Source organism: Protopterus annectens, chromosome 10.part0 (assembly GCF_019279795.1).
Source record: "Protopterus annectens isolate FY-2018-M chromosome 10.part0, PAN1.0, whole genome shotgun sequence".
NCBI classification, from domain to species: domain Eukaryota; kingdom Metazoa; phylum Chordata; order Ceratodontiformes; family Protopteridae; genus Protopterus; species Protopterus annectens.
Genome location: NC_056744.1, coordinates 370,248,845 through 370,267,446, shown reverse-complemented (window position 1 = coordinate 370,267,446; position 18,602 = coordinate 370,248,845). Strand labels below are relative to the sequence as shown.

The 18,602-nt window shown below is 44.0% G+C and overlaps 1 protein-coding gene across 1 annotated transcript in view; it reads right to left on the bottom strand.

Moving 5' to 3' along the window:
* Positions 1-1,983: 1,983 nt before the first annotated feature.
* Positions 1,984-18,602, bottom strand: part of LOC122813135 (actin-related protein 2/3 complex subunit 5-A-like) — a 33,936-nt gene continuing 17,317 nt past the window's right edge. Inside the window, exon 3 of the mRNA XM_044085283.1 lies at positions 1,984-2,749. Within this exon, the coding sequence (XP_043941218.1) occupies positions 2,687-2,749 (63 nt within the window). The 3' untranslated portion in view covers positions 1,984-2,686. The remainder of the gene's footprint in view (positions 2,750-18,602) is intronic.

The following is an 18,602-nucleotide window of genomic DNA, read 5'->3' as shown; positions in this document are numbered from 1 at the left end:
TGCACCGCTTCGAAGACTAACCTGGCACAATCTAACCTTCACTTAATAGTGCCTTTGTTGAATCTAGCACAAGAGCGACACCCAACAACGTCGTGCTCAGGCCCTAAACAAGGAATACACAAGGTATGATAATCACTATGCGGTATCCGTTTCCCACAAGAAATACAGTTATTCACTTTTTCTGACCTCCGGTAAACCACTGAGGCAAGAAAAACTAAAATATTCCCAACGGGTACTTCGCCAACTTTGACTCGGTCTGAAACTCGAATTTGAAAAATTTCAGAGCGCGAAACGCACTTGCAACGTTGCTTCTGCATCGGACCATGCGGCAAAAAAGACAGAGGATATGACGTCGGTCATGCGCATTTGTACCCTGACGTCCTGATGTCAGTCAAATGCGCCTTGACCGACGTCAGCCTTATACTTTGATATTCGGGCCGACCGAGGACAGCGGACTACCCAAGTGTAAGGACTGCAGCAATGTGAGATGAAGAACATCACAATGTTACATACACCTCCTACACACTTGACAGTACTATTTCTGGTATTAGGAAGACATCATTACAGCAACAGAGGGCTAACACTACTTGAAAGCTCTTAAAAAATTCAAGGACACATGCACAGAATATTTATACATTATATACATCACACACACACAGGGAGGGAGAAAATATATTGCACTTGGTCGTACACTCATATAAACGAAACTTAAGAACTAGAGTAAAACTGCTTAATCTTCAAAAGGTCGAAAAATAAAAAACAGCATTTTTTCCCAGAAGGCAAGAACCCCCCCCCCCCAAAGAACCCCTCATCTCCGGCTTACTATACATACCAACTCCAACATATCAATGCAGGGAGGAAAGGGCACATTTCCCACTACACACAGTCTGCAATGTGAGAGAAGATTATCTTCAATCAGCTGTACTGGCTTTCTTCTGTGGGATGAACATACTTTGACCACCTAAATGACACACAGAGACAGAGAGACAGAGTGTGGTAATTAAAGTGTAGTGGCACTCCAACTGTAGGACTGAGTAGGAATGTCACAGTTCCATAGTTTTTATTTTACTTGGTGGGGTGGCACTGTTAAAACTTTACAGGGAAATGTTTCTGCATCAGTCACATTTTAATTTATTACAGCACACCTCATTTTGTGAATGTTGTGTATTTACTTTTAATCACTGATTGTCACTATTTGCATGCATAAGACCAAAAAACTGATATATCATTAGACTTTGTTAAACAGTGGTATCCAAATGCACAGTAGTTTGATAAAAATTTAAAGGTGAAGTCTGTCCTGGAAGGGCAGATAGAAGTGGGAAGAAAGAGGGAGATCATTTGCAGTGGGGGGGGGGGGCACAGCACCTTTGCTGCTCCCTGAGGGATAATCATTAACTGAAACTCATAACAGAATAATTTACAGAAATAGAGGATATTTTTTCTGAGAAGGGTTAAGATGAAATGTCAGTGCAAAGTGATAAAGAGGGGGGAAAGGATGGCTTTAGATGGAGACTGCTAGACTGAAAAAATAAACGGGAATAATCTGTCAGCTAACAACAATACAAATCTGATGAATTTTAGGTAACTACTTTATGTGCTTAGCTAGACACCGACAAACAGTACTCAAGAGATGCAAACTCTAACAGTAACCAAGCCTGGCATAATACTACCTACGTTCCTGGTACGACAAACAATGAAGTTCATTTTACCTTTATCATTTACTGGAGTATATTAGATAATAAAATCTTGACTATTTTGACTGAAATTGTATCGACTTTTTGTGCACAGTGTCACATAATTAAACCTCCACACATTGCTGTTTGTTGTGGCATTAGACAAACTATTTCTGCCTGTGAACAGAAAACCCTGACAGTCAAGAATGTCAAATAAAATGTATTTGATTCACAACTACATCAGGAACCGTCTGCAAAACGAAAACAAGTATCACTGTTAAGAATGGAAATAAAGGAAAAGGCTACAGGCTTCAATCCTAGTAGAAGAATTTTATTTCATGTCATTTCATGTTTTGTGCTTCTTCCCCTAAGAAAGGCTTGCATTTCAACAATTCAAGTGCAAGCTGATTTACGGCAGTATAAAATTAAACATTAATTACTTTAAAAGATAGTCATAAGCAAAGGTGAGTAGAAATCCAATGGTCAAGTGGTTTCTTACAGATGCTGTTCTCAGCCACTCCTCCTATAAATACATTTCATTTGCTTTCACAACAGCCGCAGTTAATTAACCAAACGAGTTCTGGGTGAAGGACAGCCTCTGTTTAACACTGCAGATACTGGCTAGTAAAGAATACACAGCAAAGTAAACACAACAGCTGCAGTATGGATGGCTTTGACCTTTCCCCAGAGATGGCACAGCAGAGTAACATAAAAATAATGTCACAATAAAATAAGACTGAGAAAGTCTTGATATATTTGTTCAGTTGGCAAAAAGAAATGCCAACAGTTACAAGCAACATGAAACAAAAGTGCCTTTATCAAAATATAACAAAAGATAACATTTTGTTTCTGCACAGAATAACCAATTGTTCTTATTAAAATAAAAGTTTACAGGATATACAAAACCTTTATTACAAAAGAGCATGGCAAAAAAAGTAAATAAAAGTGGTTTGGTCTTTGTACCAGCAAATCCCTGTTCCCCAGCCCTAAGCATTGGTTAAAACAAACAGGCATTATACAGTTTTCCTTGCAGTCAGTACTCGAACGATGGAACCTACACCTGCGACAGCCAAAGCCTACAAAGAAAAAAGCAAATGTTAGTATCTACTATAATTGGATTCTGGCATCACAAATAAAAATCTACCTCCCTTCAGAAGAACGGTATGATTTTATTTTATTTGTTTTTTAATTTAGAATGACTAGTTCTCAAACATCAAAGCACCAATTACACTGGCAAAGGGTTTTGTCTACAGCACAGTTATCTTCATACACAAATTCTGCTCTTATAATGTGAACACTGTATTTTAAACTGTGCCACGTGATTTATTCATTTGCTTTAGCTCTGGCTTTATACAAGCCTCAGATTTCATTTAGAGCACTGTAAATCCAAATTCTAATTGTGTGTGCTAATGGTTTCAATTTTGCCTGAATTTTTGGAGGTGTAAAAAAAAAACTGAGGCAGAACTCATACTCTGGGTTTAATGTGACTGGGCAAGGTATCCAGCACTTTCCATTAGACACGTTTTGCCCTTAGTACCCCCTTACTTAAATGTAATCAATCAACACAAGGCAAATGCACTTCACAGAAAGAGCAAATGCCCCAGCAGCAACATTTTTCAAAGGGAATGCATTTGTACACTCCCCTGCTTCACTGAATGCTACCAACTTAACCAGCTTAGGTTTCTTTACAGAATTTACACTTTTGTACTCAAAAATAAGTTTATTTTGGGTCCAAATACTATACATTAATTTAACTATGAAACAAGGAACACTTTAGAAACAAAAGACACTTTTAAAGAAGAGAGAAGGTGAGAAGAGCCAAAAAAAAAAAAAAAAAAAAAAATGTATACATGTGTGTGTGTGTGTATATATATATATATATATATATATATATATATATATATATATATATATACATATATATATGCATATATATTATTATGTGCTGTATGTGTGTGTATGTATATATATATATATATATAATATATATATATATTATATTACACATACATATATATATGTATGTATGTGTATGTGTGTATATATATATATATATATATATATATATATATATATATATATATATACATACACACACACACACACACACACACACACACACACATACATACAACATACATGTGGACTCACTTTAAAACATTGAAAGCCCATAACACTGAAACTGAAAGCACCGAGACCAAAATTCAACACACTGAAAACTCAAAATATTGAATCCCATAACACTGAAAAAAACATATGAAACCAACATTTAATACATGCCAGCACATATGCCAGCACAACTACATACAGAAACAAAAAAGCATACTACACTTCTCCAAATATAAGCAAGTCCTCCCAGCCCCCCCATACCCCCGTTACTTAAATATATCAACTCTTGAGATCGCACTACACAGAACAAACTGACAAACATACCATTCTGTGCTGCATGACTACCTGTTTAAATTGTAAAAAAAAATACCCTCAACCTTCTCATAGACACTACTTCACTGTTAAAACATTACACATCACTATATCTCTCTGAGATACCTACCGGAGTTTCATAGGTAACCTCAGTCATGTTTCCTTTTTACTTGCTATACTACAACATAAAGTACAGTTTTGTGCCTACCATAAATGTAGATGTTTGAGTGTTCACTCTGCTGCAGTCATCACACTTGGGTTATCCTGAAGTCAGGCAGTCCCGCAGTCGGCCTGAGTTCCAATGTCTTGGTCCGGTGTCGGCTGCTGTCGCTTCTTCCCTGACATCAGTGCGCCAGGGGTATATAAGAGGCATCCAACGCCATTTTCTTCAGTTTTTCTTGTCCCAGATGTCAGGTGCCCCCAATAGGTAGGCAAAATATATATATTGTTATATGAAAAAGTACATATAAAAATAAAACAATACCTTCAGGCACAAGCAAATGCACCACAGAGGTTGTATAGGATAGAGTGGTATAGATAAGTCCAGCTAGTTCAGAGGGGATGGAGGGAGGGTGCTGGGCCTCCTGGCCTCCAGAATGACATCCATAACAGCTTTGGATAGAGGTGTTGGCTGGTTGTTTAGGTAATTTGCCATGCAGCCAGGTTTAAAGTCTTGAGCTGTCTGTGTAGAATCTGATGGTCTCGCTGGATGAGCAGGTGAGGAATTTGTGGTAAAATCCATGGTGGGCCGTGGGCCATGTTCCTTAGAATCGGACACCAGTGCTGGCATGGCCAGTCTGGTGCAATGAGCATCATTTGTGGCCTCTCTAATCTGACTCAGCAGTACCTTTGCTAGAAGAGGCAGTGCAGGAAAGGCATACACTGTTAATGTTTTCCAACTGAATGAGAGGGCATCCACTTTCCAAGCTTGTGGATGGAATGTCCTTGTGAAAAATTTTTGAAGTTGGTAGTTTTGGGGGTTGGCAAACAGATCTATGTCTGGGCGTCCCCATTTCTGAGTTATCATTGCAAATATTGTGGATCTAGTTTCCACTCGTGGGGATCCATGATGTTTCTGCTTAGGTCGTCTGCCAATGTGTTTTTCTTTCCTGGCAGGAATTGTGCTTGTAATTGAACCTGGTAAGACAGTGCTGTGATCCACAAGGTCATTGCTTGCCTGCACAGAGGGTAGGAATGTGTGCCCCCTTGCTTGTTTATGTACCACATTACTGTGGTATTGTCCGTCTTTATTATTAGTTGTCCTGGGTGTATGAGGTCCTTGAAAGCTGACCAAACTAACAGGTTGGGCATACCTGTTATACTCTCCAAATCAGTACAGGAAACTAACCAGAGAATACTCAGCCGGTGAAGTCTAAACTCCTCTCGGTCCAATAAGACAGGGGGATGGAGGGGGGAAGCAAGAAAGAAGGCGAGATGAAGGCAACTAACATGGAACGTTATGGTAGGTACATAACTTCATGTTAAGTTGTCTATCTCACCTTCATTTCTTGCTTGTTGGGACAGCGTCCCTAGCACCTACAATCCTGGGTGGCTCATTGGAACAGACTCTTCAGAACAGTGGAACCAAAGTTAGCTCTATTCCTGGAGACCATGTCTAACTTGTAAAGAGAAATAAAGGTATGAGGATTTGCCCATGTGGCAGGCAGCAGGTCTGGAATATGATCCAGGGTCCAGGGCTGCTCGAGGAGGTAACGGTGCAGGAACGGAAACCAAGTCTGTCGAGGCCAGTAAGGAGCAATGAGGATCATTTTGCAACCCAACAATATTGCTTTCTGTATGAGTTTGGATATAAGAGGGAAAGGCGGGAAGACATAAAGAAGACCCTGAGGCCAATCGTGGACTAGAGCATCTCTGTGAGGATGACCGGGAAGCGGTAAAAGGGAGAAATAGTTGCTGCATTTGGTGTTGAAGGGGGTTGCAAACAGATCACAGCAAGGCTGTCCCCATTTGCGGAAGATCAGATCCACAACTACCTGATTCAGAGACCACTCGTGAGGCATGAGAATAGCTCTGCTGAGCCTGTCTGCTATAACTATTTACTTCCCAGGGATGTGCGCCGCAATCAGAAATCGGGAGGAAATCACCCACTGCTAGAGTCTGAGTGCTTCTCGACATAGGGGGTAGGACCTGGTTCCGCCCTGCTTGTTGATGTACCACACTACTGACATGTTGTCCATTTGAATTGCAATGGTCCCAGGAGGGAGGGAGTCCTGAAGTGCTTACAACGCTAGTAGCACAGCTCTCATCTCCAAGACATTTATGTGCAGATGGTACTCGTGAGGCTGCCAAGTGCCTCGGACTGTCCTGCCCGGATAATGCCCCCCCCCACCTATCAGTGAGGCATCCGTGGTCACTGTGGCAACCAGAGGGGGTTGGATGAATGGTCTGCCCTGAGACACTAGTGGGGAGACCATCCACCAGGAAAGGTGTCTTTTGCATGTTTCTGTAATCATGATCATGTGAGACATGGGGAGCTGTTGAAAGGACCACTGTGTGAAGAGAAGCCACTGAAGGATTCTCATGTGAAAACGGGCCAGAGGTATCAGAAGAATTGCCGCCGCCATAGAACCCAGAGTTTGAAGGACCAACCTGACTTGTACCCTTTTGCACTGCATGAGGGTATGAACTTGCTGCCGAATCATGGCCACCCTGTCTGGTGGTAGCCTTGTGGACATTCTTTTTGTATCTAGATCTGCTCATATATAGGTAATAGATTGACAGGGCAACAAGGCAGAATTTTCAAAATTTATAGTAATGCCCAACTGGGCACAAATTTTGATTGTACAGTTCCTGGCTTGAAGGAGCTGATGCCTGGTAGTAGCAGTAAGGAGCCAGTTGTCTAGATAAGGAAACACCTGGAATCCTTGACACCTCAGGTGAGCCGTGACCACTGCCATACATTTGGTCAACACCCTGGGGGTTGTGCTGAGACCAAAGGGCAGAGCTCTGAACTGATAATGACTGGCTCCCAGCCGGAAGCGAAGGAAATCTCCTGGAGCACCTGTCCATCTTGATGTGATAGTACGCATCCTGGAGATCTATTGAGCACATCCAACTGTCCTGACCCAAAAAGGGTAGAATGGACTGTAGCGTGACCATCCGAAACCTTGTTCTTTGAACAGACTTGTTTAGTCTGCTGAGATCCAATATTGGTCTCCAGTCCCCTGTCTTTTTTTGGTACCAAAAAGAACCTTGAGTAAGTTCCGGATCCGAGTTGGTCTGCCGGGACTTCCTGGATGACTCTCTTTCTAGCAGTCTTGAAATTTTTATGACTGCTTGGGCCCTCAGATTGGGTGGAACATCTGGGGGGGGGGGGGGATTTGTATGACGGTAGGGGAGATTGGAAGAAGGGAATTACATAGCCTCTGGATATGATTGAGTGTACCCATTTGTCTCGTGTAATGTCTTGCCATGCTTTTGGGTACAGTGAAAGTCTTCCCCTCACTGCCTCCAGAGGCTGCCGGGCAACCCTTCAGGGATGCTGGAAGGGCTTATCAGAGAAAGATTCTGTGCTGCCCTGGTTATGCTGACCCCCTCTGCCTCGAGGGCGGCGTCTGTTGTTTGCTCCTCTGCCCCTGGAGGAAAAATCACTACGTGCATCAGGAGAGGTTCCCTGGGATTTCCGAAACCACATTTTTCCACTTTTCTGACCTTTGGGATATGGTCTGGAAAGAGTGGAAAAACGGACTCCCACGGTAGAGAGTGTCTTGCCTTCCTGTTCATACCTAGTGAGAGTTTGTCCTTCACCTGTGGTCCAAAGAGAAATGAACCGTCAAAGGGGGTGTTGGTGAATGACGCTCTAAGGGCTCCGCAAAATTACACAGCCGCATCCATGCGCGTCTCCGAAGGGCCACACCTGTACCTGCGGCTCTACTCGCACCATCGGCTACATAGGAAATGAGCCTCATGGAGGAGTTAACTACCGAATTAAGGGTCACCAGCTGAGAAGCTACTATAGCTTGAACCCCTTCAGCTGATGGATCCTGGAGGGCATCTCCAAGCTCTTTCAGGAGATCCCTCTGAAGCCTGGTAAAATGGCATAACTAATTCAGTGACCTCATGGAAAAGGTCGCTGAAGCAAACATACGCTTCCTTTATCTATCCATGGTCCTAGACTCCTTGTTAGGAGGATGGAGGAAGAAGTTTCTGCCTACTCCTTTTTAGTGGCCGCTGCTACTACCATGGCATCCACGGGAACACCCTTGGTAAGGAACTGTTTATCAGGGGGTGCAGTGATAAACTTGCCGGGCCTCCTCGGGGTTGGTTTCACTGTATCCGGGGCTGACCAAGCCTTTCGAGCCACTACTGACATTAGTGGATCGAAGGGCAGAGACACCCAGGAGGTGGAAGGGCGGGAACCAATGCATCCAGGAATACAGATTCGTCCTCAGTAGGGGCTACGGCAGTCCAGTTCCCCCTCTGCCTAAGCATTTCTAGGATGTCCGAAAAGGAAACATCTTCAGAGGGGGATCTCTGGGACCCTTCAGATTCATCCAAATCTGTATCCGAAGTGACAGACTCAGGGGAGTCAATGTGCTTCCCTCTTGCACTTCCTCTTCTGAGGGGCCTCCTCTGAATGATCAGGGGAGGCCTTGGAAGAAGAGGAAACACCCAGTGGGGTGCTCTGGAGCATCTGTTCCCCACGCTTGGGGTCTGGAGGAGGGACTGAGGTTGACGCAGGCACTACAGGGGACGAAGCCAGTGGGGTCGAACGTGGTGCTGACTCAGGGGCCAGTACACTCCTCATGACATCGAAGGCATCCCTGCCACGATGCAAAGAAGGCTCCGGTTCTGAGGAAACTGGAATCCTCCTCTGCACCGAGGAGGATGGCTCCGAGGCCGATGTAGGAGCCGAGCTCACCTGCACCGAAGCTCCGAGAGGGAGAACGGGGTCGGACAAGGGTCCAATGCCACTCACCCCCTCTGAGCCGACGAGGGAGTCTCGGCGCCCAGATCTCTCGACAGAAGGCAACATCGAGGGGATCGGAGCAGACGATGGAACCCAAGGGGAAATAGTTATCGGTGCCCACGATTCGAACCCCAACAAACTGTGGCTCAGAGCTCAAAGGAGTCAGAGGAGGAACATTGATGGAAGTGGACGGAGCAGACACCAGTTGAGGAGGGCTGGATAACATTTTGGCTAGTGCCTGCGACTTCAACAACCTACTAACCACTCTCTCCACGTCATGATCAGAGGAACTAAAGAACTAGGAAGCCTCTAACTTAAATGGCTACCTATGAAGTAAAAGAGAAAGGCTTAAACTAAAAACGCTACTAAAAGTAGAGATAGGAAAAAAGGGGGGGGGGGGGGAGAACTCCAAATGAGTTCTAAGGGAAAATTACAACAACACAAAAGGTACAAAAAACTAATAAACGACTATGTCGAAAACTCTAAACTATCAAAAATGGAACCCTAATTTGCTAGAAAAGTATTTTAATAAACTTGCACGAGCCTGCGCCAGTAACAACGAACCTCGCAGTTGAAGCGGCAAACGAGATCTGGGTAGCTAGCTCTAGGCATCATGGGATAAGGGGTAGCCTCGAGCCAGTAAACAGCTCTCGAGCTATAGAAGATGGCAGAGTCAGAGCTGAGGGTCGGCTCCAATCCTAACAAGCAAGAAACGAAGGCAAGATAGACAACTTCAGTCTTTCCCTGGAAATGCCCCCCCCCCCCACTCTAACAGTGAAGCATCTGTGGTCACCGTGGCTGTAGGTTGGGGAAGACAGAAAGGTCGACACCAAAGATTCATTTGTGGCTTCATCCACCATAGTATTTCTTCCTTGAAACGGTTTGTAAGGCATATCATGTGGTTGAGTTAGCAACGACCATTATGCAGAAAGAAGCCACTGCAGGACTCTTATGTGCAGTCTCGCCAGTGGTACTAATGTAATGACAGCTGCCATGGAGCCCAAGAGTTGCAATACAAGACGTGCTGGTACATAGGTCTGAGGAAGGTGGTCTTTGATTTGGTGTCTTATTTTCAAAGGCCTGTGAGGGGGGAGAGAAGCTTGACAGAATGTTGCGTCAAAGACAACTCCAATAAATTCCAGTGTCTTCATTGGGGACATCTGAGATTTGTCTTTGTAGATAGTAATCCCCAAGCGGAGAGCAAGAGCTGGAGTGTAAGAGAGGCTGCGAACTAGAAGATTCCTGGTCGGAGCGGTAAGGAGCCAATTGTCTAGACAGGGAAACACCTGGAATCCTTGTAGTCTAAGATGAGCTACCACAACTGCCATACATTTGGTGAACACTCTGGGGGGGGGGGGTCTGTTGAGAGACCGAATGGCAGTGCCTTGAACTGGTAGTGATTGGCTCCCAGACGGAGGCAGAGAAACCTCCAGGAGCAGTGATCCATCTTTATGTGGTAGTACGCATCCTGGAGGTCTATAAAGCACATCCAGTTATCCCTCCCTAGGAAGGGAAGAATGGACTGTATCGTGACCCAGCCGGAATTTTTGAGGTTTGATAAATTTGTTCAATAGGCTGAGATCCAGGATTGGTCTCCAGTCCCCGGTCATTTTTGGCACTACAAAAGGACCTCTAGTAAAATCCAAATCCTGTCTAGTCTGGTGGGACTAGTTGGAGGACTCTCTTCCTTAGCAGCTTTTCTATCTCTAAGGCTGCTAATTCCCTCTGATTGGGTGGTACATTGGGGATTCGTTTGACGGGTCTGCGAGTTAAGTCGAAAGGTATTTGGTAGCCTCTGGATATTATTCTCTGCACCCAAACATCGGTAGTAATAAGATGTCAGGCTGGTAGATGCAGAGAAAAATGACCCCCGACAGCTTCCAGAGGGAAGCAATCGGGCCACTGCTCAAGAGCGCTGGTAGGGTCTGCTGGAGAAGAATCTCTAGCACCCTGGTTATGCGGACCCCTCTACCCCGAAAGGGACGTCTTCCATACGAGTTGCCCCCTCTGCCCCGGGGGGGGGGGGGATTGCTCACAACGAGTGTCACGAAAAGGCCCTTGGGATTTCTTGAACCATATTTTTCCTCCCTTTTGGTTCCTGGAGTAGCACCTCTGAGGGTTGGAAAGGCGTATGCCCACAGCAGACAAGGTCTGTCTTTCTCACTACGTCTTAAGTGCGTCTTGTACTTTGGGGCCAAAAAGTGCAGATTCGTCGAAAGGTGCATTAACGAAGGAAGATTTAAAAGGGGTCTGCGAATTCACACAACTGCATCCAAGCATCATGTCTCAAAACAATGCCTGATGCGGCAGCTCGAGCTGCCCCCTCAGTGGAGTGAGATATCAAACGCATCGAGGAGTTTGAGATGGATTCAAGGGTAGCTAGCTGCGAGGGGACAGTATCATGCACCTCATCAGACAGTACCCCACCAGAGAGGAAGACACTACGGAAATTAGGTCTCTTTGGAGATGAGTAAAGAGTGCCAGATAGCTCAGCGATCGAATGGCGAATGTTGCTGAAGCATAGGTCTATTTCCCTAGTCTGTCCATGGCACGGGACTCTCTGTTTGGAGGATGGACAGTGGAAGTATCTTCTGCCAGTTCCCTCTTGGTGACCGCCGCCACAACCATAAAATCAATTGTCAACTGCTAGGACCACTGGGGCTGGTCTACAGGTGTAGATAAAATTTTTGTCTGGCCTCCGAGGGACAGGTTCTATGTTGTCTGGGGCCATTCCAGGCACACTGCACAATACGTTTAACAAGGTCATCTGCCGGTGGGGTCACCCAGGAAGCAGATGGCCAGGCACAGAAGGCCTGCAGGAACATCAGTTCCTCAGAAGGGTTATAAGACTTCTCTCCCTCCTGCTTGAAGATTTTGAGAATGTCTCCGAATGAGATGTCGTCTGGGGGAGACCATGGGCACCCTTCCCCCTCATCACAATCAGTGTCTTCGATGATAGAATTCCTCCAGTGAATCAAGGTACTTCCTCTTGCACCGTTTCTTCCGGGGTGGCTCCCCAGTGGGATCTTCTGAGGACTCAGGAGAAGGGGGTCCCTTCAAAGTGGGTTCTTGAGACTCCTGTGCCTGGGGTCCCGAAATAGAGGGCTGGGAGAGGAGCAAGAGAACTGGAAGCCATCCGAGCTGTGGACATAAATGGCATGGCAAGAAAATAGGCGCTGGGCTAGATATCAAGGTACAGACGGTCCAAGCACTGCTTCGGGACAGCATCTGTTCCATCGGAGCAGATGCAGCAAGGGTGGACAGTGCTGACAGGGAAACATTGCTGTCGGAACAGAGACAGTATGCACCAGAAGTTTCCTGTCCTTGGCAGGTATTAGAGTTTTGGAGCAGATGGAGCTGAAGAAACTGTGGCTGGGGATGGTGCCAAGCAGGTACAGTCATTGGAGCCGATATCGGATCCAAGGATGGCACTGAAGTCAGTAGTGACTAGGTCGGAGCCGACATAGGGGTGAATATCATGGACAGCTCCGAGGGAGAAGACATAAAGCCTGGTGCCGAAGAGGTCTGCGCCAAGGAAGCACGGAGCCGACTTGGTTCCATAACTGACAGAGATGAAGGAACCGAGTGACTCCATTTGTCCTTATGTTTTTTGATCTTTGGAAGGGGGGGACCTCCAACCCAGATAGAGCCTCCATAAAGGGTGCCTTGAGGAATCAGTTTTTCCTTATGTTTTTGGTCTGGGGGGGGGGGGGTGAGACCTCCGACCCAGATAGAGCCTCCGAAAAAGGTGTCTTGAGTAAACCTTTTAAGATCTGCTAGTGTACAATTACTAAAACTAGCACAAAAATCAGTCAGCTCTAATATGATCCACTCACAAACAGCAGACACAACAAACATGTGTATCTGAGTTAGGCATCTTACGTCCACACTTGTCATACTGTTTAAATCCCAACTTAGCTTTGTCTGACATAGTAAGGCAACAAGACTATCCTATAGATAAAATAAGTGAGAAAATACCAGTGATGTTATTTTAAAAAATACCACTAGTAGAAAGGAAAGGCCTGTCAAATACAGGAGAGAGGGACAGTACCAATAAAGGTAAAAAATGAAATTGCTAAGGAAAAGGGTAGGAAAGAGGCGACAGTAAGAAAAAGCTAACTTGACTAAAAATTATTGAAGAGAAACTGTCTTAAAATTAACAATTTTTAACTTAGCTTCGAGAGAGATGGCTAGCACGTCTGACTAGGAACACTGCAAACAAGATCTGGAGTAACTAGGAGTGGGGCATTATGGGTAGGTCTTAGCTGAGAGTTTTTGGCTTGCACAAGCTGGGAAACGGCCGTATCCGTTCAGAGAACGGAACCGAGGTCCTAAATGTAGTGAAAGAACAAAGATTTACAACATCAGATGCACAGCTACAAGTAGTCAAAACTTTTTCAGATGATACAAGAAAGTCATTTGGTCTTGATAAATGTGCAAAAGCAACATTTAAAGGAGGAAAGCTGCGACACCAAGAAAACATCAGTTTGGGGCATGAATGTGATATAAGAACTTGAGCAAGGAGGAGTGTATAAATATTTGGGAATTGATGAAGGATCAATAATAAAACATGAACAGCAGCAAACAAATCTTAGAAATATTTTGGAAGTCTAAAATGGATACTGAAAACAGCATTGACATCAAAGAACAAAAGTCCAAGCTATAAATCAATTTGCTCTTCCTGTCCTAACTTACATTTTTGGAGTGACTGACTGGTCCCAAAAGGTGTTGGAAAGGTTGGACAAGAAAACAAGGAAGCTTCATGCCCAAATGATTTAAATAAAAAAAAAATAAAAAATTCAGTGCATACCAAGTCTATATAAATTCCCCGTTCTGAAGGGGGTATGGGCCTTCTCAAAACTGATTACATGTATAAATCTGCAATCGCAGGACTGCATACTTACTTGCTAACCTCACAAGATCCAAACGTAGTGAATGTTTTGAAATATAGGGAGAATAAATCTAAGATGACTTTCTCGCTTAGTTTAGAAGAAGCATATCGGTGTCTGTCAAGTGGGAATGGAAATCAAACCAGAAGTAGATAAAAATCAGGCAGCAATTGAATGTGCCAAAAACGAAAGGATATAAGGTGAAGGATCAGATGAGAAGGCAAGAAATGTGGAAGATGCATAAATATAGTTGCAAGTAAACTCTTGAACAACCTCATATTGATCAGGATTAAATACGAGAATGGTTAAGGAAAGGTGAATTTAAACCAAAAGACGAAAGCCTGATACTGGTGGTCCAAGTCAGAGAACTATGTGCATGTCAGTTTACAAAGTCATTGAACATTTTGTAAAAACAGATAAATGTAGGTTTTGTAAAACAGAATTGGAAACAGTTGCATATCCTGTTGCTGGTTGTGATATACCAATGGCAGAAGAACTGTATACTGGAAGGCATAATAACGTGGCAAGACTGTTGCATTGGGATTGTGAAAACATTTAATATCAAAGTAGCTGAAAAACACTGGAAACATGAGTCACAAAGCATTATAGAAAATGATGAAGCTTATATCACACAGAATCACCCATTGCCAGCACCTTCAAAACAGATGCAAGAAAACCAGATACAGTGGTCCATGAAAAGAAGACAAAAGCAGCATTGATAATTGAAATTTCTGACTGCAGTGTACAGTGAGAGACAAAGTCATAAAATACCAGGATTTACAGGCAAAAATGAGTGCAGTGTGGAAGGAGGATACCCAGACAGCTGCAGTTGTAGGAGGAACGGGGTCTTATAAAAAAGAATTTACAATTGTACATAGACATGTTACAGATGCATATAATTCCGTACAAATTGCAGGAGTCGTCATTACTGGGCACACTGCGGGAGCTGCGAAGACCACTTCTGGCCAACAAAGATTGAAACAATACTAATTTCATGAACTTTAATCATACTTTGACTTAGGAATCGGGCCAATTCCCGTCATGGTATTAGAAACCCACAAGACTTGGAGAAATTAAAAGAAAAACAGCCGAATGTAAGGAGGTGGTATCTTTGCCCTTAAACATCATCGACTTGGGGCAAAATGTCACAATTTGTGTCATCTGTCTCAAGAATATTTAGAAAATGTGTGAGAGTGGAACAGAGTGAACTGTTCTTCCACATTTAACAAAAAAAAGAAAAATCTGTCTGCTTTATGAGATGATTCAACTAGTCCTAGCCAAGGCACTGTCTTTTCTGATAGAAAAAAAGGAAGAATTTTTAAGAGAGACAGTATCATACTGGAACAGTGCTACCAGACTATGGACTTCCCCTTTTTGTTTGGACATACTAGGTACACAGCTGGTCATCATACTCCATGTCATGTAGCAAGTCTGTAGCTGACAGAGTGGTTTGGGCAGTAACCAAAGGTTACATTATTTATTTTATTTTATTTATTTTATTATCCAAGACAGTATTACAATACTGCTGCTGTTGTGAGATGCACAGCATGCAGTAGTAATCTATGAGCAGCCAACAACTAGGCAAGTACTTTTATCTAGTCTTGAGGGCACAGGATGACCAACCATATCAAGTGGTCCCCTGGGACAACAAAACAACTTTCTAAGATGATGGTGCTAAAGTTTACTGGTATTTTCCACCTGCAAAGGCCACTGGAGAAGTGTGAACAAGGAGGCATTGTTCAATGACGGAGGATGGTGGTAAACCTGCCACAATAAATTGGAAAAGAAATGCCAGTAAAGACAATTAATCTGAGAGCTATTCTTGTAGCTTAAGGAATTGCATGAAAAGAATGGATAGTTTCCCTTGGGGGGGGGGTTACTAAATTGGAGAAGAATACCTGAAAATATCCTCCTTCCGAGCACAGAACTTTGATACAGAAAAAGTACAGTTTTGTACCTACCATAAATGTAGATGGTGTATACACTGCTGCAGTCATTACACTTGGGTTATCCTGCCGTCAGGCGGTCCCCGCAGTCGGCCAGAGTTCCAAAGTCTAGGTCCGGCGTCGGTTGCTGTCGCTTCTTCCCTGACATCAGTGCGCCAGGGGTATACAAGATGCAGCAGACTCCATTTTCTTCAGTTTTTCTTGCCCCAGATGTCAGGTGCCCCCAAAAAGGTAGGCAATGTAAATTGCTAATAAAACATACATAAAAAAAGCAATCAAAAACTTTCAGTTACCAGCAAATACTCCCCATAGGTAGCAAAGGGTAGAAGGCCTAGGTAAGAACCAGCAAGGAAGAGGGGAGGGTAACCTAGACTGCAGCAGTGTATACACTCGAACATCTACATTTATGGTAGGTACAAAACTGTACTATGTTCATAGTGTTACACTGCTGCAGTCATTACACTTGGGTAGAATCCCAAAGCTGAGGTTGGGTGGCTGGTTCTATAAGGCATTAGGGGTGGCTATAAGACCCTGCAGCACTGCAGTGGCAAAGCCAGCTCTGGATTTAGAGTAAAGAAACAGATGGTAATGCTTGGTGAAGGTATGTACATAACTCCAAGTTGCTGCTTCCAAAATGTCCTTGATAGGTACTCCTCTGAGGTAGGCAGTTGAAGTGGCTGTTGCCTTGGTGGAATGAGTCCTAATGCTGTTGGGTACAGCTTTCCCATGTTGTGTATAGCAGAAATGTATACAGTGCCCTATCCATTTTGAAATGGTCTGTTTTGAAATGGCTTTGCCCTGTGCTCCTGCAGCATATGCTACAAACAATTGCTCAGTTTTCCTGAAAGCTTTCGTTTTGTCCAAGTAGAAGCGTAACTGCCTGTGTATGTCCAAGGAATGCAGAAGTCTCTTCCCTTTATTTTGTGGATTTGGATAAAAAGTTGGCAAGTGAATAGTTTGGTTTAGAGCCACACTTGATACCACCTTTGGCATAAAAGTAGGGTTTGTTTTAAAGACACCCTGTCTTGGTGGAAAATGAGGAAAGGTTCCACTGCCATTAGTGCCTGTAATTCTGAAACTCTTCGTGCTAAGGTTATTGCCAGGAGCAGAGCAGTTTTCCCAAGAGACATATTTTAAGTCTGCTGAGTTAGCTGGCTCAAAAGGAGGTAAAGTTAATTTTTCCAAGATGAAGTTGAGGTCCCAAGTTGGAGTTGGTGCTCTACGGGGCATTCTCATGTTTTTAGCCCCTCTGAGGTATTGTTTTAGCAAAGGATTAGAAAAAATTGGTGGGTCTGTGTTGTAATGAGCAGAGATGGCAGAGGCGTGGATCTTAATGGATGAAAAGGAGAGGCCTTTGTCCAGCATCTCAGTTAATTATTGTAGTATCCAAGGAATATTTGGGATAAGAGGTTCAAGGCTGTGAGCCTGGTTCCAGGCACAGAATCTCTTCCATTTATCCAAATAGGCTTTCCTGGTGCTAGGCCTTCTGGCCTCCAGAATGACATCCATAACAGCTTTGAAGTTTGGCATTGCTAGCTTGACTAAGGAATCTGCCATGCAGCCAGGTTTAAAGTCTTGAGATGGCTGTGAAGTATGATTGTTTTGCCGAGTCAGAAGATGTGGGCTTGGAGGCAAAATCCATGGCGGACCTTGTGTTAAGTTCTTTAGGATTGGGTACCAGTGCTGGCGTGGCTAGTCTGGGGCAATCAGGATCATCTTTGGCTTTTCTTGTCTGGCTTTTAGGAGTACCTTTGAAAGGAGAGGTACTGGTGGGAAAGCATATACTTGTAGGTTTTTCCAGCTGAATGAGAGGGCATCCACTTTCCAAGCTTGTGGGTGGTAAGTCCTTGTGCAGAATTTCTGTAGCTGGCAATTCATTGGGGATGCAAACAGATCTATGTCCGGGCTCCACCATTTTTGTCTTATCATTCTGAATATTTGTGGATAACTTCCACTTGTGCGGATCCATGATGTTTCTGCTTAAGTCATCTGCCAGTGTGTTTTTCTCTCCTGGCAGGAATTGTGCTTGCACATGAACTTGACAGGTTAGAGCCGTGTTCCACAAGGTCATGGCTTCTCTGCAGAGGGGATATGAATGAGTGCCCCCTTGCTTGTTTATGTACCACATAACTGTGGCGTTGTCTGTCTTTAGTAGTAGTTGCCCTGGATGCAGAAGGTCCTTGAAAGCTATAAGAGCATTTTGTACAGCTAGCATCTCTTTTTGATTGATTTGAAGATGCCTTTGTTCTGCGGGCCACTCGCCCTGAATACATTTTCCTGCCATGTGTACTCCCCAGGCGTAATACGAAGCATCTGTTGTCAGGGTTTGCCTGGCTGTGGGTTGAGTGAAAGGCTGTCCCTTGTTGAAGTGACAGGCTAGAGCCCACCATCGAAACTCCTGTTGAAGGCAAGGAATAAGTGGTATTACTGTTCCAAACTGTGACAGTGTTGAGAACAGACACTCTTTAGGTACCACTGTAGTTTCCTCATATGCAGTCTGTCATATGGAATTAGTAGTATGCAAGATGCCATGTACCCCAAGGCCTGCAGAATTTTTCTTGCAGGGAGTTGGGTTTTTGTTGCCATCAAGTGGAAATATTGAGTCAGTTGTCCTTGCTTGTCTGGCGTGAGATAAGCTGGCACCCAGGAATATTACCTCTTGTGAGGGCACTAGTTTTGACTTCTTTTCGTTTACTGTGTACCCCAGGCAAATTAGCAATCTTTTTACAAATGCCAGAAGCTT